The 21254-nt window shown below is 52.3% G+C and overlaps 9 protein-coding genes across 9 annotated transcripts; 6 read left to right on the top strand and 3 right to left on the bottom strand.

Moving 5' to 3' along the window:
• Window positions 1–2074: 2074 nt before the first annotated feature.
• Window positions 2075–4481, top strand: BU26DRAFT_513337 (HET-domain-containing protein). The gene is made up of 2 exons (XM_033827600.1): window positions 2075–2499; window positions 2561–4481. The coding sequence occupies exons 1-2, from the start codon at window positions 2145–2147 to the stop codon at window positions 4246–4248; spliced, it is 2043 nt and encodes a 680-aa protein (XP_033691526.1). The 5' UTR covers window positions 2075–2144; the 3' UTR covers window positions 4249–4481.
• Window positions 4482–4483: 2 nt separating this feature from the next.
• Window positions 4484–6508, top strand: BU26DRAFT_23780 (ankyrin). Its single transcript, XM_033820962.1, has one exon. It carries the CDS (start codon window positions 4860–4862, stop codon window positions 6276–6278), a length of 1419 nt encoding a protein of 472 aa, XP_033691525.1. The 5' UTR covers window positions 4484–4859; the 3' UTR covers window positions 6279–6508.
• A 2342-nt stretch (window positions 6509–8850) lies between these two features.
• Window positions 8851–9849, top strand: BU26DRAFT_513335 (uncharacterized protein). Its single transcript, XM_033827599.1, has one exon. It carries the CDS (start codon window positions 8926–8928, stop codon window positions 9364–9366), a length of 441 nt encoding a protein of 146 aa, XP_033691524.1. The 5' UTR covers window positions 8851–8925; the 3' UTR covers window positions 9367–9849.
• A 56-nt stretch (window positions 9850–9905) lies between these two features.
• BU26DRAFT_23706 (uncharacterized protein) lies at window positions 9906–10670 on the bottom strand. The gene has a single exon (XM_033820954.1). The coding sequence runs from the start codon at window positions 10534–10536 to the stop codon at window positions 10042–10044; it is 495 nt and encodes a 164-aa protein (XP_033691523.1). The 5' UTR covers window positions 10537–10670; the 3' UTR covers window positions 9906–10041.
• A 1820-nt stretch (window positions 10671–12490) lies between these two features.
• BU26DRAFT_23702 (uncharacterized protein) lies at window positions 12491–13446 on the top strand. The gene has a single exon (XM_033820953.1). The coding sequence runs from the start codon at window positions 12654–12656 to the stop codon at window positions 13269–13271; it is 618 nt and encodes a 205-aa protein (XP_033691522.1). The 5' UTR covers window positions 12491–12653; the 3' UTR covers window positions 13272–13446.
• A 290-nt stretch (window positions 13447–13736) lies between these two features.
• BU26DRAFT_557963 (uncharacterized protein) lies at window positions 13737–14159 on the top strand (the record flags this gene model as incomplete). Its single annotated transcript, XM_033832515.1, has 2 exons — window positions 13737–14003; window positions 14061–14159. The coding sequence occupies 2 exons, from the start codon at window positions 13737–13739 to the stop codon at window positions 14157–14159; spliced, it is 366 nt and encodes a 121-aa protein (XP_033691521.1).
• Window positions 14160–14983: 824 nt separating this feature from the next.
• On the bottom strand, window positions 14984–15334 carry BU26DRAFT_557962 (uncharacterized protein; the record flags this gene model as incomplete). Its single annotated transcript, XM_033832514.1, has 1 exon — window positions 14984–15334. The coding sequence occupies one exon, from the start codon at window positions 15332–15334 to the stop codon at window positions 14984–14986; it is 351 nt and encodes a 116-aa protein (XP_033691520.1).
• Window positions 15335–15670: 336 nt separating this feature from the next.
• On the bottom strand, window positions 15671–16442 carry BU26DRAFT_513330 (uncharacterized protein). The gene has a single exon (XM_033827598.1). The coding sequence runs from the start codon at window positions 16407–16409 to the stop codon at window positions 16092–16094; it is 318 nt and encodes a 105-aa protein (XP_033691519.1). The 5' UTR covers window positions 16410–16442; the 3' UTR covers window positions 15671–16091.
• A 3389-nt stretch (window positions 16443–19831) lies between these two features.
• BU26DRAFT_499168 (uncharacterized protein) lies at window positions 19832–21160 on the top strand (the record flags this gene model as incomplete). The annotated part of the gene is made up of 2 exons (XM_033826387.1): window positions 19832–20095; window positions 20159–21160. 2 exons carry the CDS (start codon window positions 19832–19834, stop codon window positions 21158–21160), a joined length of 1266 nt encoding a protein of 421 aa, XP_033691518.1.
• Between the last annotated feature and the right edge of the window lie 94 nt (window positions 21161–21254).

The raw sequence follows: 21254 nt of genomic DNA, 5'->3' as shown, positions 1-21254 counted from the left end.
AGACAGTGCTACCTATAGCTAACTTACCTAGCTAGGTATTCTAGAACGCTTATAGTAGTAGAGACCGTAGACCTAGCCCTTACACTAATTAGGCTACTTTCTTAAGAGCGTCTAACGCTTTCTAGAATTCTTTATTAGTAAATAGAATATTCTAGTACGCGTGTTAATAGCTTTATATATTATAGTTTTCTATATATATCTAGTACTATTATACGTTAATATATTATTAGATTACTTCTAGAGTAAGATATTCTATATATATAGAGTATTCTAGTATAATAGCCTAGATTCTAGTAGAGTACTATTCTAAGTTAATCTTATCTCTCTAGTATATTATATAGCTATTATTATAGTATACTATCTATATAAGGCTATTATAGTCTATCTAGATTATTTTAACTATTTTCTTTTCTTTTAGGTATTTTTATGTAAAATATTCTTTTTTACTATAGACTAGGTATAGTTCTTTCTTAAAGTATTATACCTTTTTCTTATTCTATAGAGTTTGTTTTTCTTTCTATAGAGTTTTAATCTAGTCTAGATCTATAGAGTTCTCTTAGAATAGAGTTTATAGTCGTCTAGTTCTAACCGTTAGTAGTATAGAGTAATCTCTACTCTATTAACGTTCTAGGTTCTATTTATACTATTAGTTATTAATCTTTACTACTATTTCTATTGTGTTGCTTAGATTTTCTAGTTATTTAGCGTGCGTAATATTGTTCTTAACTAACTCTTTTAGCTCTTTATAGAAGAGTTCTACTAATATAAAGTTATTCTAGTCTAGATAAGTACTTAGCTATCTAAACGTAGCCGCGTACTAGAATACTAATCTAGTCTATCGTAGCTAGAATAACTTTTCTTAGGCTACCTTATATACGTTAACTTTTTTAAACGTTTCTCTAAGGTGCTTTATAAACCTAGTCTAGCTTTTAAAGATCTTATCTATAGACTATTACGTTCTCTTTATATTACTCTTATTTTCTAGCTAGTCTAATATATAGAGTTTAGCCTACGTAAGAGCTTCTTCTTCTATGTTTATTATAGCTTCTAGAATCTTATTCTTATTCTATAGAAACGCTATAGCGTTATACTATAGGTAGAGCTCTATAGCTACTAGAAATACGTTAAGGTTCTTTCTCTTACTATTAAAGCGTTAAGGTAAGGTAATCTTAGCCTAGGCCTAGCGTTTTACTATAGCTAGCTCTTCTACCTATTAGACGCCTATTTTCTAGAGTGCTGTAACAATCTGCTAGAGTTCTATAATCTATTCTTTCGTAGTTAGCTTCTAGACTTGTGCCTTTCTAGCTTAGGTTCTAATTATTAATATAATAGTTCTACTCTTTAACGTTAGGTAGTTATTTTGTTACAAGCTATTCTATTAACTAAGACTAAGGCTTACTTTTATAAGAGAAGGTAAGAGGTGTACTTTAGGCTAGAATCTTTAGTAACAAAGAGGTAGAGGTAATAATACTATAAATTGTAAGTCTCTATAGTAATTTAATAAAACAAAGTAATAACTACAAGAAGCTGTAAGAAGTAAGCTCCTTCTAGTTATATATATATGCCTTCTTAGCTAGATTAGATGCTAAGGCCTAGCTCCTGTAGCTCTCTTAGATCTAGTCCTAATCTATAGATTAGGTCCTGATCCCCTTAATCCGCCTGATCCTTGTTACGTGACCCTGATTATTCCCGTAACTCCGCACGTGATTCTCTGTCCCGTGTCCCTAGGCTTGGCCTGCCGTTTTCCTCCGTCCTGGCCAGCCCTGTTTCCGATTCTGTGATCGTAACACAAGTTTAAAAGTGCGTTTTGCTTAATCCTGCTTACCTAACAGCATGCTAGCTGCTTCTGTTAACGCTTCTGCCTAACCCAATTTCAAGTCAGCCTCGGCAAATCTCAAGTCAGGATGACCTGACGACTCGACCGGTGAGTCGGCGGCCTCTAGGACGAAACTTGCAGATATGTCTAGCCCAATTAAGGTGTAGTTCATGGCCAACCAACATCAGATGTCATGCGCAATGCGGGCTAAAGTCCCTATGTTCACCATTCTGTGGTACAAAGCGGCGCAGCCATGTTGGCATCTCCTTTAAAGCAGCTCCTCCTGCTAGACTTCGATCGGATGGACGTACCCATCATTACTCTAAACATGCACCTTTGCGGTGCTTGTCAGTCTCTCCGACCTCATCTAAGGCGATACAGCAATGAGTACGAAACAGTTCGGGATGATTTCGTTGTCCATCAGTGGCACTGGTTGGATATGATGCGGTCCTTGGACGAGGGATGCTTTATCTGCTCGCTAATGTGGACTAATTTGACGTTCGGGAACGACCTTGAAGACCTCGAACTTCTGCGTCCTGCATCATACTGCATCGCGGGCGTGAATGAGGAAAGTCCCGACCGATTGGCAAATGCTTGGATTAGATTCTATTCTGAATTTCACCCTAAGCAGAGGCACGGAATGGAGCTCCTGAAAGAACTCAGGTGCTTCTCACTATCGTCCGGTAGGTGTACACTGAACATCTCAGGGTCTCTTAGGAGATTTAGGTTAATATAACACTCTAGACGCACGCCTTCGGTTCCAACTTGAGGTTGAGAAGCAGGCTTCCACTGTACAAGCACTCCATACAGCACGAGAGTGGCTTCGGAAATGTACCTCGACGCACGAGAGGTGTAACTACACCTCCGATAAACACTTCTATCCAACCAGACTCCTCGACCTAAACTCTGGGAAGCCTGATCCGCGGCTTCTTGTCACTCAAGATCATGCCCTTTCGGAGCCATATGCCACTCTGAGTCACTGCTGGGGAACGAAGCCGGTCTTGCGACTCCTTATGGGAAACATAGGCGGCTTCAAAGATAGCATCCCACGACTATCGCTTCCAAGAACCTTTCAGGACGCCGTGGATACCTCATTGAAGCTAGGTTTCCGTTACCTCTGGATAGACTCTCTTTGCATCGTTCAGGACTCGCCTGAGGACTGGAGCTACGAGGCAGCCCAGATGGAGAAAGTGTATCGAAATTCCTCGCTAAACCTATCGGCTGCAGGGGCTTCCAATAGTACAGAAGGCTTGTACTTCGTGCGGGATCCAAAAAGAGTAGGCCCTCCGCCAGAGTGTCCATCGTTCCGGAATTTTGATTGGAGGAATGATCGCACCGGCGATCAAGACCCCACATGGCACATGATCGACGAGGCATTCTGGGAGCGGATATGCCTTAGGTCACCACTATTTTCCCGGGCATGGGTATTTCAAGAGAGGCTCCTGGCGAAGAGAGTGCTACATTTCGGAAAGGAGCAACTATTTTGGGAATGCCGCACCGACGATTGTTGCGAGACGTTTCCGGATGGACTCCCCAACACTGTAAAAGACACGACTTTTCTTGTCTCGAAGTTCGCCTATGATCAATTTCATGGACGCCTATTCTCCAAAGCGGCTCTAGCCGGGAGGCTCCAAAAAGTACGCAACCATGATATGAAGGCCAAAATTGAACTTTTTTGGCAGAACATGGTCACGGACTACACCGAATGCAAGCTATCACACATGGGTGATAAACTTATCGCGCTTGCTGGCTTGGCGAAAGACTTTTCGGGCCTGATCCACGCAGAAGTCGGACCGGACTCAGATTACCTAGCTGGAACGTGGAGCACCCATCTTCCTCATGCATTGCTCTGGAGATGCGAAACCATAGGCTCTCGTCCACCCTACCGTGCCCCGTCCTGGTCTTGGGCTGCACCTGAGGGTATGATAACATGGGATAACAATAGATGGAACCAAGCATTCACATACACCGCACGTATTCTCCACGCCGAAGTCGAACCCGTTGATCACGGCAATTACTTCAGCCAAGTGAAGGGGGGATTCATAAGGATTCGAGGTCCAGTTTGGAAACTGATATGGAGCGGCAATCCCCACCGATGGGTAGTATACGCAACACCAATCCATGAAGACTCTGATGGGACCTCTGATGCACAGGTCAAAGAGTCCGATCTGGATATGAACGCGGTAATGCAGTGGTTCCCAGATGAGCGTTACGACGTGCACACTGAAGACTGGAGCGAACTTTACGGCATGCGCATCGTACGTTACGAGGATCCATCGATCGAGACCCATTGCATGCTTATCCTCATCCCCGATCCAGATGGAAAGCCAAATGCATATCGTCGCGTGGGAATAGGGTTCTCGGGACCGGGACTTGAAAATAGTTGTTGGTCAGACTCGAAGGGCGTTGAGACGGAGATCTTTATTCTATAGGGGAGAATTGCCATGTGTGTCATGCGACCTTGTCCAGTTGTCGGCTAGTGATAGAGCATGGTATGATTGCGTGGTGGCTGGCCGTGCGGACCTATAGTCTCTAGGATCTTTCTTTTGTGTAGCGTAGCCGTTTGCCTTGGCTTTAGTCTCGCGTTTGTACTCTATTAGGCTACGTTGGGCCCCTGCTCAGGTGGGAATCCAATAAAAAAGCAACCATATGGCTGACATGGCCTTGTTCGACGACTAAAACTAATTCAGCAGGAAGTGCCGTTTATCTTCGAAATGCTTGCGAGGAAAACATTTGTTCAACCACCTCAGCTACGACGCCATCCCCATCGGCTACGACGCCATCTTCGAAAAACTCCGGGACCGCCCTTCGAGAAGATTCCATCGATCAAGTCTTGCGCCCAATCCACGACCTCCTCGTGGGAGATCTACCGTATCAATCCTTTGATGATGATCCGCAAGGTGGTAGTGAGGCGAAGGAAGATTACCATGGGATCACCGCGTACCTGCGGGCAACCCTGTGTCGATTTGCTATTCGCCAGAACCGAATCGAGATTCTGAAGAGGTGCTGCGTGCGGCTGAGTAGTGATTATCTGTGGGAAATCATGAGGCTGGCCATCACCTACCGGCGGCTTGAATCGTTCAAGTTTGTTGTCCGGTGTGACTTAAGAGATTCGGTGACCCAAGATGCGAGAGCAAAGGCACTTGAGTTTGCTGCTTATGAGAATTGCTGTGAGATGATGGAAATAGTTATTAAGGAAGGCAGCGTCGACATCGAAGGCACATATTACACTCATCCACTGACGGCCGCGGTTAAGAATGGTTCGCTAGAAGCTGTTCAGCTTCTAATCAGATCAGGAGCGCAGGTCAATGTCCAGGATAAGAAGTGGACCTCGAAGAATCCATATCCCGGCTCGAAAACGCATTCCACTCTCGTCCATACGGCCGCGGGAGAGGGACGGGATGGCATCTTGAAAGAGCTAGTCAGCGCAGGAGCGCGACTCAGAGAAGCGGACTCGAACTACGACGCTATTAGGATTGGAATGAAGTCGAAGAACTTGAAGCTTATTACATGCCTCTTGAGAGTCGGTGCTGTACTCCGAGTGAGGGATAGCGAGCCACAAGACCTTCTTAAACTTGCGTTATTCGAAGGCAGCGAGGAGTTGGCCGAACTGGCGCTCGCATCAGGGGCCCATGCTGGACCGGACATCGTAAGGATGGCTCTCAAGTTGCGTTACTTCGGCATAATCGATGTTCTCCTAAAAGTCGGGGCTATCGCCAAAGCAGGCAACGGCGGGCTAGAGAGTGTCCTTGGCATTGCTGTGGATGAGAACTGGCTATGGATAGCCAGGACTGCACTCAAAGCGGGCGCCGATCCCGAAGCCAAGGAAGATCGCTACTTTGGCATGTACGTGACCGTCTTCAACCGGGCATGTGCCCTGGGTCGAGAAGACCTCGTCCGTGTTTTCATCGAATACGGAGTGAACGTCAACGGATCGAGACGATCAAAATCCGCATCGGGCAGTGGCACACCCATTTTTTACGCTGCCGGCTGTGGCCACGACAGCGTTGTAAAGCTCCTTCGGCAGCATGGGGCCGTTGTGTATGGAAAGCTCCCTAGGAAAGACTGGATGGTTTCAAAATATGTGAAGGGAAAAAAGATCCGAGCCCTAACGGCCCTGTTAAGGTCGAACCCCCATATCAACATCAATGAGCCCGACGGTTATGGGTACAGTCCGCTGTTCAACGCCATGCGCGGCTACTTGGGTTTATTGGGTGGCTTCGGCACGTATGGGGAGGCGGACGACCACTACCTCGATATTGTGGAGTTCCTGCTTTCGCGAGGCGCGAGGCTTAATGCAACGGATAGAGACTGGAGACATCTGCTGGGGAAGAATGTCGAAGATGCCATTCCAGAGCTACGCTCGCATTTCGTAAGACCTGAGAAGCTGCCGGCTATCGAAGAAAGTAGACTGAACCCACTTGTGTCAGTGTTACGAAGCAAGCAGGGCTGGTGGCTATAGTCCAAGGTCCAATTGACGGCAATCGAGGTTTTGGCGTTAGGCTAGTTTTTCTTGCGAACATAGTGAGGGCCTCTACAGCCTCGATAATCACCAGTTTGCTCGTACCGCTATGCCGCTATACCAAATTCCCGGGGTCGCGGAGCCACAAAGGCGGGCTGAAAGAGCTAGATTGTATTGAAGTTGTATAGATGAGGTGGAGCCGCTGTCGGTATCTCAGGCAAACAGGAGGTTTTCGGATGCGGTGTAGTGTGTAGACCCTTACGACGGCGTTCAGAGCGTGCCAATGACAGAGGGAGGATGTAATGGACCGATGAAGATGATCTAGTGTCTGCCATAAGTTGAGTCCCAAACCTTGCAAGTTATGACGGTGTCCTGCCCTGCGCGAATTGCAATCATTCAAGTTGTAGGCTGGCTCCACCGTGCCACCCCGCTGGGCGTGAGGGCTCTGTCCGTTCCCCGAGTCATGAAGGTGCGGGGCAGATCCGAAGAGTGGGAGTCCGTCTGACGCCGCGAGCCGCTGCTTGACAGAGGTTGGCTGGTTCGGGGCACGCTCGAGGAAGCTGGGTGGCCTGCTCTATCATGAGCGTCTTTTTTTCGTAACCCGTGGGTTTTATCGCGTATACTATTGCCCGAGGGTTGTCTACCAGCGTTCGCATGCTTGCCTTCGAATTCCTCCTGTGTTCTGCGTTCACATCTCGATCTGCGCTGGAAGAGCGGCCCCCAGCTGCTGACGGTCCTGATTTCGTGCGTGGAGGTTATAGAAGTGTAGTGATCAAGTTCGAGGGCTCGTAGCTACTGTGGCCGCGCTGGAGGAGCGCGCTTCTCGACAGCATGCCCGGTCGCAGGACGGAGACGGTCTCGACGATGCTCCCGGTAAAATCGACGAAGTGCTTTGGAAGGGGTCGCAGTCTGGTGTTTGGCGGATGTTTGTGCTAATGTCAGCCGTAGGCCCCAGGCATAAATAACGTTCCCATCTTGACCAGGTACTTGCGTGGCTTGTTGGGTCCGTTCTCGCCGGCCCTTTTGTCTAGGCGGCGGTCGCTGTACCGAAGCTCCGCATCGAAGACCTGAGCAGAGTTTTGCGGGATTCTTCGAGTCGGCGGCGGAGGTCGAGGGCGCGGAAGTTACTCGAGAGCTATAAAACAAGAGTCACTCTTTGATGTGGAGGGTTGCGTCTTGGAGTTGCGGTCCTCGGAGCAGTCAAGAAACGTTGCCAACCCAACTGCTCCCCATTTCCAGGGAAGCGCTTGTGGTCGTCGCCACGCGCCACATGCGCATCCAGACCGTTCCAGTTGTACTTTTGGCGTAGCAGTTCTCGTAAGCATGCTTAGAAATATGTCCCGAGTCCCGTACGGAGGAAGATAGCAGCATGGTTTCAAAAAGTGCTTGTTGAGGAGCTTGAAGGGGCCAATCCGGCGGTGCGGGAGGGGGTCCAAAGCTCCCGTAGCAAGCCCACAGCGCTGCGAGGCCCAGCAAAGCAGCTTCTCAGGCGGCGCTGGTGTAACAGGAGCTGCGTTGGAGGTTTTGCAAGACCCGGATCCCGTCCCTCGCATCTCTATAGCTTCGAGGGGGTACCCAGCCTCGCGCACGGCTTCCTTCGCGCCTTCCCAGCCCCGGCGGCCCCGCAGTGAGCGTGAAGCCGGCGCGCCTGCCTCGTCTGGCTCTCACCCCCTGGCTGGGTTTTTGGTGTGGCCCTCAACGCTGCGACCCCCCCATCGTCAGATCTCCACCACCATGCGACCGATTTTGATAAAAGTTGCTTGCGGTGGTTGCTACAACCCAGGAGAGACTCCGCCAAATTCTTGCACCTCGATACGACGTCGTTGTGGAGTATGGCGGCCGGGGTAGCGTAGGCCGGGTGAATCGGGCTCGGAGCCGAGCGGCAGCGGCCCGACCGAAGGCAAGTATAAAACTTCACCTCCAGCCTCACTCACCACGTCCAGAACACCACACTCCTCCATTTCCAAGCCTTAATCCCTCATCTCTCCACCACCTCCACGGGCTCAACAAGCTCGTTCGGAGCTCAGCAGGACCGTCGTAAGTCGAAGCAAGCCTTCCCAAACCGCCTCCTTTGCCTCCTCATCACCAGCGATGGACCTCCGACCGCGCGAGCACCTTCCCTGACTCTGAGCAACTTCGCTAACGCCACCGGACTTGACATAGGCTACCGCCCGATCCATGCAGATCGGCGTCGACGAGTGGATGCTGCAGTCGGACTTGACACTTGAGTCGGGTCCCCGACATCGCGTGAGTATTGGTATCTGCACCCTCGACGGTAATGCGCTAACATCATCCCAGAACAATGGCAATTTTGTACGGCACCACATCTACACCGTCGTGACTCCCTCCGTATGGGGGGAGTTGTCCCCGGGACACCGTTGTGTCTCCCTCCGTATGGGGGGAGTTGTCCTCGGGACACCGTTGTGTCTCCCTCCGTGTGGGGGAGTTGTTCCGCGGGACACCGTCGTGTCTCCCTCCGTATGGGGTTCTGTCTTCGAAGAGATCTCGAGGTAAGTCGCCCCGATAATTCTATGCAAGAACAAATCATACTGACTCGATAGGACTATAGTCCCTTGGGTATTCATTCCCTTTGTCCAGTGAAGCGCGCCAGCGCGTTGACATTGCTTCGGCACTCTCCAAGCCGGGCATGAGGGCGAGAGACCTCTCCGAAGCATCGGGCAAGCCTGTCACGACGTACAACGTGCGGATTCTCGTCGGTATTGGAGTCCAAACAATCCTTCCAAACAATCCTTCCAAACAATCCTTCCAAACAATCCTTCCAAACAATCCTTCCAAACAATCCTTCCAAACAATCCTTCCAAACAATCCTTCCAAACAAGCCTTCCAGCGGACCTGGAGAAGCACCACAAGAATGTGCTGCACGGCGGCACCTTCCGAGATGCCATCACGGACTTCGCCGCAGAAGGACAGGAAAAGACTGGAAGGACATTGGAGTGAGGACGGACCAAGTCCGAAACGATGGTCCCTCCGAGCAGCCGTCAATCGATTCGATGGTGCTCGGCGGCCCCAACTCGCCTTCATCACACCTTGTAGTCTTTACTACGCACTGCCCCTTCGGTGTTTGTGAGCCGACTTGCGGGACAACCCGACCTGCTTATGTAGTGCAGTCAATCAGTCGCTTCTCTTCCGACATCAAGTACGGCAAGCATAGTCAACCGACTACCCCGCCTGAGTACGGCAAGAGCAACGCACGCACCATCCCGTGTTCGAGCCATGGCCTCCAATGACAGTCAAGTCTTGTCGCTCGGTTCCTGTGCTGTCGCTGCCGCTTCCTTCGCCACATCACAGAGGGGTCTTCGACCCACCCCGATACGAGAAAGGCTATTATGCCTTGGGGTTGCGGGGAACCCCATTCCCGGCGGGTCCGCCAACGATATTCAAGGGCACGCCGAGATTGGCATGACAGAAGAGTCGGGGTCTTGGCCCGCGGGCCTGCCAACGATATTCAAGGGCAGGCCGAGATTGGCATGACAGAAGAGTCGGAATCGAGATTTTGGCCTGCGGGCCTGCCAACGATATTCAAGGGCAGGCCGAGATTGGCATGACAGAAGAGAGTCGATGGATCGTGTTACTAGCGTTTCGCCTGTTCCCACCGACTGGTATGTCTGAGGCTGCTCGCCGTCGCAACGAGGCGAGCACCTATGACTACGGAACCCTCGTAAGATAGTCGGAAGGTTGGGCCGTTTCCTCGAGCACTGTCATCGAGATCGCAGGATCGACTTCACTCCAGCAACTTCATGACCTACGAGGAAGCATGTGCAGACAACCAGGTCTGTTTTGCAGGGACCGAAATGTCGTTCACTCGACCGGACAACCTGAGCAAGCTCCAGCGCTCCATGGACAGCGTAGGAGCATCGGTCTGTTCCCATCTCGCCGACAGTTCAGGAGGATAGTTCGGAAGCATTTTCTCGTTCAGGTCAACCCAAGCAAGCTCCAGCGATCCATGGACAGTGCTAGGAGCATCTTCTTGTTCGACGACCTGAGGCTGTACAGCACAACCATGCATGGCTCCTGGTCGCCTGGCTCCATCGGCGAAGATCTCGAAGCGCGCGACTGGATGACCTTGGTCCTCAGGACAGGCCCTCAAGCCTGGGTCCGTCGGCGAAATTCTCGAAGCTCGCAACCGGATGGGATCTCGGTCCGCAAGACGAGCCATTAAAGCTAGCTCCACTAGCAACGACTCAGAACCCCCCTGCGAAGCGGTCCGCAAGTTGAAAAGGATGTAAAGTCGTTTCATGTCGATCTCAACGACTTCGAGAATCCCCCGTTTGGTTATCGCCGGTGGGGCTTCATGTCTGGGGCAAAGCGTTTTGGAGATATCCAGAGCTCAAGGTCCATCATTGACCTGATTCTGGCAGCCAATCAGTCAGTCCTAGGACTGCCCGCGAGTTTGGAGTATCCGATAACGCCATTTGGTACATTTTCAAGTCTTGCTCGGCTGCTCTTGGCGCGGACCCGCCGTGATCATGGGGGAGCCAGATCGACAACTGCCCCGTTGGATTTGCCATGGTACACAGTTCCTCTCTTGGTCGCAGACATAGCCATTGTGTTTCCTGCCCTGGTGTCGATATAGGTCGAAGATTTGTACATAGCACAATGGTAAAGTCGTCTGACCTCAGCCCCGGACCGACCCCGGTGTGCATCGTGATCGCCATTCGTGATGTCGTCGAGGCCTCCCGAATGCGCGCGCTCCCAGAAGACAGGTGAGGATATGAAGTATGTCCTAGTTTGCTGATCGCAGCGAAGATTCGCGACCCGCATCGAATCTGGTACTGGTACGGTAGGGGATTCGAGGCGGCTTCCTTACGGGCTTGCGGACAAACAAGGCGCTGATTTGCTGCAGCACGGGGCGTGTATCCGAAATCCTAACGTCTAGGTGGCCTTTCGGACTGCTTGCCGGTGTGGACGTTGAAGTAAAAGAGAAGACGAGGAGGCGGTCGTCGTCCCGTTGGATGAAGCGTGCGTGGCGTTCCGCCCCACACTTCGTGTCAGCTTTCCGCTTCGGGAGAATGTCGAAACGTCGTCCAAACCTCGCACCATCTATCATGGCTTTCAAGGCCTCCATCGCGAGCTTGACGTCTTCAAAACGACGTATCTTCGAGCCTATTTTGTTGAAATATACGACGCAGCCGTGCGTGTTGCGTGCCCGCAGCATGAGCCCTCCCCCAACGACATATCCCCTGCTCTTTACGTCAGATGTGCCAGTCCATCAGCTCATCGACGCTTTCGACGTGTTTAGTTCGAGTTTGATTCGGTACCGGTCGTTGGGATCAGACGGCGGTGTACGAGGAAGAGGAGGCGATGCGTGTACCGTTTGGCAGAGGGTGAGCTGCGACCGAAGGCATGTGCGACAGAGTTAGCAGCTATGCAAGCAGATGGAAGTAGCAGGAGAGTTTTTAACCGCCCTGGCGCAAGCTGACATCGCGGCTTCTGTGTCACAGCCTGCGCGGAAGCCGAAATCCTCAATATGGAACGTCGTCCGCGAACAGCCCCAACGATACTCCCGCCTGCGACTGTGTTGAAAGATTGCTGAGCCTGGGGCACCTCGTAGAAGCAAGATAATGAGAAGCCAGGAGCACCATTCTTCGCTGCTGCGCAGATATATTTGTACTAGGGAAGCAGATCCCTCCTCGAGTAGAGCTTGAACGCTCGGGTACCGGTCGACCAACACACTTAAGGGGCTTCTCCATACGTACCCGGCTTGCTCAATGTTTGCCGGAGACGCAATTTTGTCGAGCATAATCGCCTCTAGCGATGACGTGTCCGCGGTTCCCGACAAGCATCGCTCGATCTTGTTCTACGCCCGCGCGGTAACACGCAGTCCCTCCGATCCCGCATCGCTAGAGAAACGTCTGTTATGTCGAGCCTGCCTCTGGAATCGGGATTCCGCCACGTCCGGTAGACGTCTAGTACTTCGCGAGCGCTCCAGGACTTCTGCGAACTACGTTTCCGCTGCGGCTTTTGCATCGAGGTGTCTATTCCGTCTATTTGTGTGTTCCGTCGTACTCGTATCATGGTATGAGGGTTGAAGCGCGATGCGGAGGTAGTGATCAGCGCTGGGGCGCACTCGCCGCGAGGGAAGAGGGGAGAAACATCGGAGGTAGCTGCCGCAGGGTCGCGTCGGAGGATCGAGGAGCTGCTCTAAAGGGCTGCTCCAAAGGGCTGCTCTACACGCAAAGTTAGTAAGGGGAGATTTTCGGAGCGCTCTAAAGGATAGGTCCGTCAGAACGAGGAAATTGGTATTGCGGCCACGGGCTCGGAGGTTGCCAACGCCACGCCCCAATGTTGCGAGGACTTACAGCGCGCTGAGCAGCTTGTGCTAGCTAGCTATCCCCTCCGCTGCCATCCTCCGATATGGTGTCTCAGCTGGTGAGGAAGAAGAGAGGGGTGTTCGTACTGGAGGAACGCTGCCGACGTTGTTGTATAGCGGGCTCCGACGTAGAGCAGCGCCGAAGTGAGACTCCGCTCAAAGCATTCGCGTCTCATATCCAGGAGAGCAAGGGGCCATGGCGGTCCTCCGCGTTTCCGCGTTGGAGAGGCTGCAAGACGAAGCACCTTGACTCGTCCACCGTTTTCATTGCGGGACCCAACGTGACTCAGGAGATTTTCTCGACGAAGCTCATGGCAAAGACTCTCCGAAGGCCTCCTGGCAGCCCCGAAGAGCTGCTACGTTATCGTTCTCGAAGAAGTGGTGATGGTGTTGAGGGGGTGGAGAGAAGGTGGAAGCTCAAGTCGGCTGCATCGACGCCCGCTATCACCTGTATTCGGCGCCCGCAACCCAGCACAAACCCCCTCAAACGTCAAGCAGCAGCCCGGGAGCTGAGAGCTTCTATTATGATGGCGTTCATTAGAAATACAAGTCTCATCTGTACGCTCTCCCGCTCACAATGCTACGCCGCCGTCCGCGATCCGCCGTTCGACACATGTTCATGTCGAGCACGAAGCACACGCTTCATGGCACCCACTTCATGACCTAGAAAACCTCCTAGTAGAGACCCTAAGCCTCCTATACACCTCGCAATTATCCTCATCATCCTACAAGTTTCTGCGCAGGGCCACCGGGGCGACGTCCTACGCCCCTCGTCAACACCCCTCGAAGGTCACCGGGCTTCCCAATGGCAAACGCGCTATTTACGGCCCATATAAGCATATACTACCGTACCTGGACCTTTTTAGCAGCTCCTGGCTCTATAACTATGTTGCTCCCAGATACTGTTGTGTGGTGTTGAGGAGATGGAGCAGGCCGTCCTCGATTCTTGGCGGCACGTGACGCTCGCTCCCAGCAGGCAGCCCACAGCATAAATATCTGCAAATTTTGAGCTTCAACTCTTCGGCAACATACACGTCTTGTTGCCCTCCGCTTGCTCTCCAGCACCAGCAGCACCAGCAGCAACAACAGACTCCTCGCTATCAGCACCCGCCACCACCACCACCATCATGATCTCCAACGACGACATCCCACCGCCGCCGCAAGGCTGGATGCCGATCGACACGACCCGAGCCCCGCCAGCCCACGGCATGCGGCCTGTCTGGCCAATTACGCCGCCGTGGACGCACCCTGCCCCGCTGTCCTTCGCCAGATGGATGGCCATCGAGCGCCGCAAGGCCGCCGCCCGTCTCGATGATTTCCTGTGGCAGCGGGCTCCTTTCGGGGAAGGGGAGTACGAGCAGTTCATGGTGCTCGCCGACGCCCTCGAGCGGATCGTTAGTCACTCCCGCCCTATACGCTTCACTGTACATGTACTGACTATTTACCTACAGCCGGACGAGCGCGACCGCGCCTGGTTCATCTGGAACCGCGGCCGTGCTGGCCGCCAGCACCCGTACAACCTCGGTTGGAACCCCAACCTGGGGTACTGAGCGCCGCTGCCGCCGCCCGCGCGAAGGAACTTTATCATGGAGATTGTCGACAGTGACACCAGGGCAGCGAGGGGGAGAAGGCGCCCCACCAGCGATCCAGCAGCAGCAGCAGGATGCGCTTGGTTCTTTTTTTATGTAGTAATGGATACCCGCCGGCGTTTTGGTGCTGAGCGGCGTTTTGCTTGTCGATGATATCTTTCTTTGTGCCTCTGGTGACTGCTTGTCTATGTGATGCCATGTCTCTTCTACGTAGTGGTTGCCCGTCTAGATATCATGTCTCTTCTACTTATACCCTTCCCTAATAACTCCATATAACTCTACATGTATCCCGCCATGAAGATACTCAGGGTCCCGCGTACTCAGCCAGCAGGTGTTCTTACACCGCCTAAAATAATAGAGTGAGAAACCTAAACCAGTCGATACCTACAAGCTTTCTTAAATGGTAATCGAGTGGCTAATACCCTGCGTACAGGAGCAAGCACCCATGTCGGTCCCAGCGACTCCCACCCGCAACGCCGCTGCCAGCGCCTTTGCAGAACTCGTTCCCGCAAACGTCCTAGATAAACACGGATTTGACGCCGTCGCAGAAGCTAGCTTGCAGCAGCCCCAGCCCAACTTTGCCGTCTTCACGCACGTTGAGAGCAGCGGAGTATTCGGTCTTGGTGCTTTGAAAGCAACACCTTGATCAGACAAGCATAAGCCAACAAACAAGAACCAGCCACGCTCACCACCACCCTTCCACCCCGCAACCCCCGCTCGTCAAAACACCCTCCCAGCACCAACAGCGTCACCAGTCCACACCAACACCAACCCTCTCCACTCCATTAACCCCTAACATCCACCCTCCAAACCACCCACCCAAACCCCACCAGCAGCGCCAACCAAACGCACTTAAACACCAAATCATCCCACTCATCCCTCAACCAGTTGTAATCCAGCATATGCGGCCACGGCGTAGTCATGACGTTCCTTGGGCGCGCCGCAGGAGGCGGCAAGCGAAGGATATCAGAGCCCGGTAGGAACTCGCTGAGAGGCATGCCTTCAAAAGAATTTGCGGGCGAGAAGTAGTAAGAAGGGCTGAGGTCGTATTGCTCGATGGTAGAGGCGTCGTCTTCGTGGTACGGGGGAGATCTGATGGCGGTGGGTGGGCGGTTGGGACTGAGTGTTTGGTGCATGGTGGGAAGTGGAGGTGTTTTTGAGAAGTTGTTCTGTTGCGGTTGATTCATGGATGTGTTGATGATTGTGTGGTGGAGAGAACGTTTGCGTCTATGGGGCGTTTGAGTGGTTGATCTAACTTTAGTCGCTGATGCGTTGTCTGGGCGAGAGTGGTGGTCGGTTTTAGTTCGATGTAGCAGGATTCCCTGTGAAATAGGTTTCAGGAGGAGAAAGGAGCAAGTGCTAACACAATGAAAGAAGCCAAAACGTTAGGAGACTCTATCTAAAGATGCTTTGAAAAGGATGGTCTCAAGGGGGACTGAAAATTGGAATCCCTCTTCGCTAGTCCTCCATTGGCTCCAAGCTCATATCACTCGATTGGGATGACCGACTTTCCAAGATATGAAGGTTTTAAAGGCCGGGTGAAATGCCGACCGCACGTGACATTTACAACAGTCCCTTCGAAAGCATCCTGTTACGCTTTGAATTGTATGCGGCCATCTGCAATTAAGCTTCGAGAACCCGTAGGGCGCACCGGGGGAGAAGGAAAGTTAGGAAGAGCACGCAGGATTGGGTGATGTACGGAAGCTGATATGTAGCTCATAGTGCAGGAAAGATGACAGTATTGAATGATGCAAACGAGAGCTCATTATGCATCTTGAAGTACACTTTCCGTCTGCTCCATTCCACCACATGTGGCGTACCTCAAGCCTGCCCCCTTTCCCATCCTTCAGACAGACATTCTAGCCTTCCTCCTGCGCTCCTCTCCATCTTCATCTAAGCCCCACCCTCCCTCTTAGCATACTCGTTCTCCATCTTTTCCTCATACTGGCGATCCTTCTCGTCCTGCTCCCGATCGGTCACATCTTCGATGCGTCCCCTCGTGCCCGCCTCCTCCAGCCGTCGACCTGCCGAATCATACTCAATGCGCTCCTCGCGTGCTGCCTGGCCCGGCTCTTGCGACGTGCGGTGGACCTTGGTTCCGGAGGGATCGGAGAATGTGGACTCGCTTTGCGAGCGGGTCTGTCCGTTGACTGAAGAGGAGCTGAAGGAGAAGGAGGCGGACTTGAACGTCGATTGGGTGTTGTTGGACATTTTCGATCGTTGTGGTATTAAGATCTGAGAGATGGAAGGTTTGTAGTCGTTTAGCTTTTGAGAGCTTTTTGTAGGTTTGCGGGTTCTTGAGATTGAGGTGTGGATGTTGGATGTTGGTGGTTTAAGTCTGGAGGCGAGGGTGACGAAAGGTGACGTCATAATGGGACTAGACCGCAAGTACTGCGACAACGCCACGACCAGAACACCTGCTTGCAGTTCAGACCTACAATACACTGCTTTGCTCGCATGCAACAGGTAGACAGAAATGCTCTATTCACGGCCCCGTGCCCCCTACGCTCGCGCGGGTCGTAAATCCCAGCGCCTATAATGCTACTCTATATTTCTAAAATCCCGCATAACTCATGTATCGATGAGTGTCCCTATTATCCCTCAAATAAGCGACTTCCTCCTCTCTTCAGCTTCTGTCGCCTTCTCCGCATTGCTAACGCCCATCCTCTCTTCGATGTCTTTCTCTCTCTCGGTGAGCTCGGCGGCGTTGTCGCGCGGTGACGGTTGCGCCACCTGTTGCGTGAGAGGCTCCTTCGGCATCCACGGAGTCCATGGCTTTTTCTCGGCGGTTCGGTCGGCGGGTTGCGAGGTGGTCCATGTCGAAGCCTGAATGGTCGTGACGTGTTGGTTAGATTGGAACGTGGACTTATCGCTGGTGCCTCCGATGATCTCAGGTGCGTCGTGCGGTTGAGATCCAGAAGATAGGGGAAAGAGCTTGTTCTTGAGCTTTGAGAGTCCCATGGTAGGAACAGGAAGCTGAAGTGCAGGTGAGATGGAAGGAAGAAGTTGGCCCGGAATTTTGAATTTGGTTGAAAGATGAAGATGGATTCAACCTCCTTATATCTCAGGATAAGGCAATCCCGCATGCCTCCAACAACCTCAAGCAGAGCGCGAGAGAAGGATGAGGCTGTGTGCAGTGCCATGGTCTTGTATATTCTTGGTCACGGACAGCCGAACACCGCGTCTTACTCTAGGAAATATGCTATTCGCCGGCCGTTCACGCGGTCGGTGTGGCCGCCCGTATCCAATTTACCCAATGCATCCTAGCGTGGCTGTGCAGTCTCGACGTGACACGAACGCGGTGTTTTGAGACAACGCTCTGCGCATCGCCAACTTGGCAAAATATCATGTCAACGGTCTTAAAGTCTCCTCCCGGCCTACCACTTCTTAACAAGGGTGATGTTACTGCCGATAAACGGCCATTACCCTTGACCGATAGCCGATGGATGAAGAAAGTGCGGCTCGCATATCCTTTGGTATCTAAAATAGATTCGACTTTCGTCAATACAGATATATATCCATTCTGAAACTACTGTGGCCAAACAGACTAATAGAGTGGACTTCTAAACATGAATGAAGCAGAAAGCTAAAACATCAACTGCAGTGAAGGAGAGACATGAAAAGATAGACATGAAAGGGGGGAAAGATATAGATGCTGTCGGGCATCGGCTAGAAGCCACTCACATGACTGAGCAGTGCTTCTTCTTCTCCCCATCCTTACCCTCATCCTTCTCCTTCTCCTTCTTATCCCCGCCCTTCTTCTTCTCCTCCTCCGCCGCCAGAGCAGCCCCCTCCTGCTCATCCGGACCGGCCCTCTTCCTCCAGCACTTCGTGCATACAGCCACGTTGAAGGAATACTCCAATTGACACTCCTTGCAGCGCCAGGACGGGTTGCCAAACTTCACACACGGTTCCCAGTCATATAAGGGTCCGATCTCCGATTGTTTTGGCACCGTGCCGGGCTTGAATATTTGGCCCTGGGGTAGGAATAAGTTAGCGAACTGGAAGGAAAAATATAAAGGGGAAGAGTCTCACATTTCCTCGGGGTCGCCTACTGTCCCATCGCGGTTGCCCCCTAATGGCTTGGCCTTTTGCTTGCCTTTGCCTGCACCGCTTGACTCGGCCATGATAACTAGGCGCTAGGGGTGCTGGTTCGCAGCAACGATTCGCAGAGCAGTTGAAAGGTGGAAAAGAATGCGAAGGAAGTGGGTAGGGTGTGTGTGCAGTGTAGTCTGGCTGCTTAGGATAGCGATAGGGCGATGCTTAGAGGACTGTAATCGCTTTTCTCAAGGGAGGGCGCCAGTGCCAGAAGTAGCACTATTGATGGTACAGCGGGTTCTTGATCGCTCAAAGTTGAAGTTCGGCTCTGGATGTAGGAAATTGTATAGAGAAGGAAGGAGAAAGGGTCGTCGTTGAAGAGTCCTTTTATACCTGTAGCAGGATGACTAGAGCGGCTCTTGCTGTGAGTTCCCTGTACCGGTATGCTACATTCATAGCTGTACGCGAGCACGGTGGTGGTGGCGTTCAAGTGGTGACTGGCGAGCATATGAGTGTGTGTATGCTCCGAGTAATAGTATGGCTTCTTGAATGGGCACCGAAGTCAAGTCTTTGTGTCCTGCCCACAAATTCGGGGAGATCAAGCCCAGCAAGGACAGAGCACGCCCTGAGGCTAGCAGCGAGCATCGCGGATGTGGTTCACGTTTGTTCTTTTGTGGGTTCCGTAATTCGGATTTGAAAGAGTCACTAGACACCTCGTGAAGCTCCGAGATGTCCCGCCCTTGTTCATGGATTGTCGCAAAACGTAGTGGCTGGCCGCGTCGGAAGTGTGACGTGTACCGACGTGTACCGACGAGGAGAGTGGTACAGTACGATGACTCGGGTTTATGAGTGGCCAAGAAGGGATGACCGTGACCGACTTGAATGTCTATCAAGAGGTCAGAGTGACTATGATACGTGGAAGATGGCTGGTGGGCAACGTATGGATAATGGGAAGCAGGAGCGGGGAACGGGAGCTGAACTTAGCGAGCCGTTTTTGTAACACCAAGCAATTCAAGCCGTCTTCACGATAGTCTCCCTCGGAGAAGACAGGCAGGGAAATAATGGGATATGGTGCGCTGTGAGTAAGATCCTACCGTGAGCCTGTAAGTCATCACTGAGCGTAGAGTGGAGATGACCGGCCAGGGGAGCAGCGGGAGGCGAGTCCTTGCACAATGAAGGGCGCGACGCCGACAACGACGACGAGTCGTCGCAGTCGCTGCCGTCGGAGAGGGAAAAGTGGCACTATCAACGGTCTCCCTCGGTTTTGGAGACTGAAGTTAGGTGGATGAATGGTTCAGGTCAACTCTGTAGGGCCCCACCTTGACTGGTTCGCTTCTCCTTAAAAGCAAGATGCACTCCATGCGCAGAACTGAGGACGCGAATATGAAGTATCTTCGCATTTTCGATGGGAAAGGTATGGATGTGGTTATGGGATCCTATCCAAAGCTGTTGTGCGTGTTTATTCCCTGTCGGCGATCCGGCTAAACTTGCCCCGATCGCCCCGCGCCGCAACCCCTATCAGGCTTGAAAGGTTCCTGAAGGCTGATCCCCAGAACCCACGCCTCACGACGGTCAACTCTTCGTCACTCCACACCATGCGGCCGTCCGGGGAAGCGTTCGCATTCCTCTCGTTCCTATGTACTGTTTCCGCCTTTACCGAGCTATCGCTTGACTGCGCGGGCCGGAAAGGCCAAGAAGACGCGGCCTGTCAACAGCCGCCGGAGCCCATCGCGACGGTGGTACCCGGCTCGTTCTACGTCGCAAGACTTCCATGTGGTCCTAACTTTTGCACTACCAAAACACTGACTGGCGAGGGCCCGAACCAAACTGTCACCTACGCAGCGCAGGACTTTGACTTGGTACGTTGTAATGCCCGTCCAGGCTGCCTCCGGGCCGAGCCACGGCTAACACGCCGTCTACAGTTCTTCAACATATCTCTCTCGTCGGACAACCGTACCCTTTTCCTGAACGATGTGCCCATATACCCTTCCATCCGAATGTCTCCGAGACCGCCGGACCTTGTCGCAGGCCAAGTCCCACGAAACTTCACGCGCGCCGACCTCGACGACACGATAGCCTGCACTAGAGAACATTGTCAGACTGGAAGCTTGCCCTGCCGCTGCTTGAGTCCGCAGATATCTAGCGTCGCCTTGGACTTCGACTACTATTCGCATTGGTTGGAATCGCATCCCGAGACGCAGACGCAGAAATGGGAGATCACATTCGACGCCATTGGCGGCGAGGATCTTGCTTTTTTCAGGGACGAGAGGCAATACATGCTACGGATTATTCTGGATGGAAAGGAGATAAAGGCGGAGAATTTTGCTGGGGAGAAAGATCGGCAGGCTGCTAGCAGCCTCTTCGACGTCCCAAAAGAAGAGGGGAAGGTATATGCGTATGGGATTGCGAGCGTGGAGTTTGCAGAAAGAACCCACATATTTACAATTCCGGGTCGACCGCTGGGTCCGTGGACCAAGTTCCGCCATTTCTTTGGCTTGGACGTCGTTGAGGAAGACGGGCACGTCATCTTCATCCATGAAGAATGGGGCTGGTACGGCAAGAAAGGCTCGCTCCCCAACGCGCTGGGAAAGATCATCAACGACTGGCCGTGGGCCCTCATCTTCATCATCTTCGGCAGCATCATTGGAGGCATTCTCGCGCTCATCGCAGCCTGGAAACTGTTCTTCCTCGTCAAGCGACAACGAGAGCTGGCGAGATGGGACGGCATGGACGTGGTTTGGGAGCGGATGCGGCGGCAACCGAGCGATGAAGAGGAGGAAGGTCTGTTGCGTGCAGGCTATAGAGATGAGCCTGATGAGACGAGACCGCCACCATATACGGATGAGGTGGATACGAATAAGCCGCTGCCGAGCAAACCTTTGCCCGAGAAGCCACTACCTGCTCCTCCACTTATCGATACATAGAAGGCCAAATTCCAAATTCTCGCCACGAGCGTATTTTTCGAGAGACGAATCGCGCCTATATGTTCCGCATCTGCGATTTACCCACTACAAGGAC

Source organism: Trematosphaeria pertusa, assembly GCF_010094035.1.
Source record: "Trematosphaeria pertusa strain CBS 122368 unplaced genomic scaffold BU26scaffold_1, whole genome shotgun sequence".
Lineage (NCBI taxonomy): Eukaryota > Fungi > Ascomycota > Dothideomycetes > Pleosporales > Trematosphaeriaceae > Trematosphaeria > Trematosphaeria pertusa.
The sequence above is the reverse complement of the archived record's forward strand: the minus strand, read 5'-3'. Positions and strand labels throughout refer to the sequence as shown.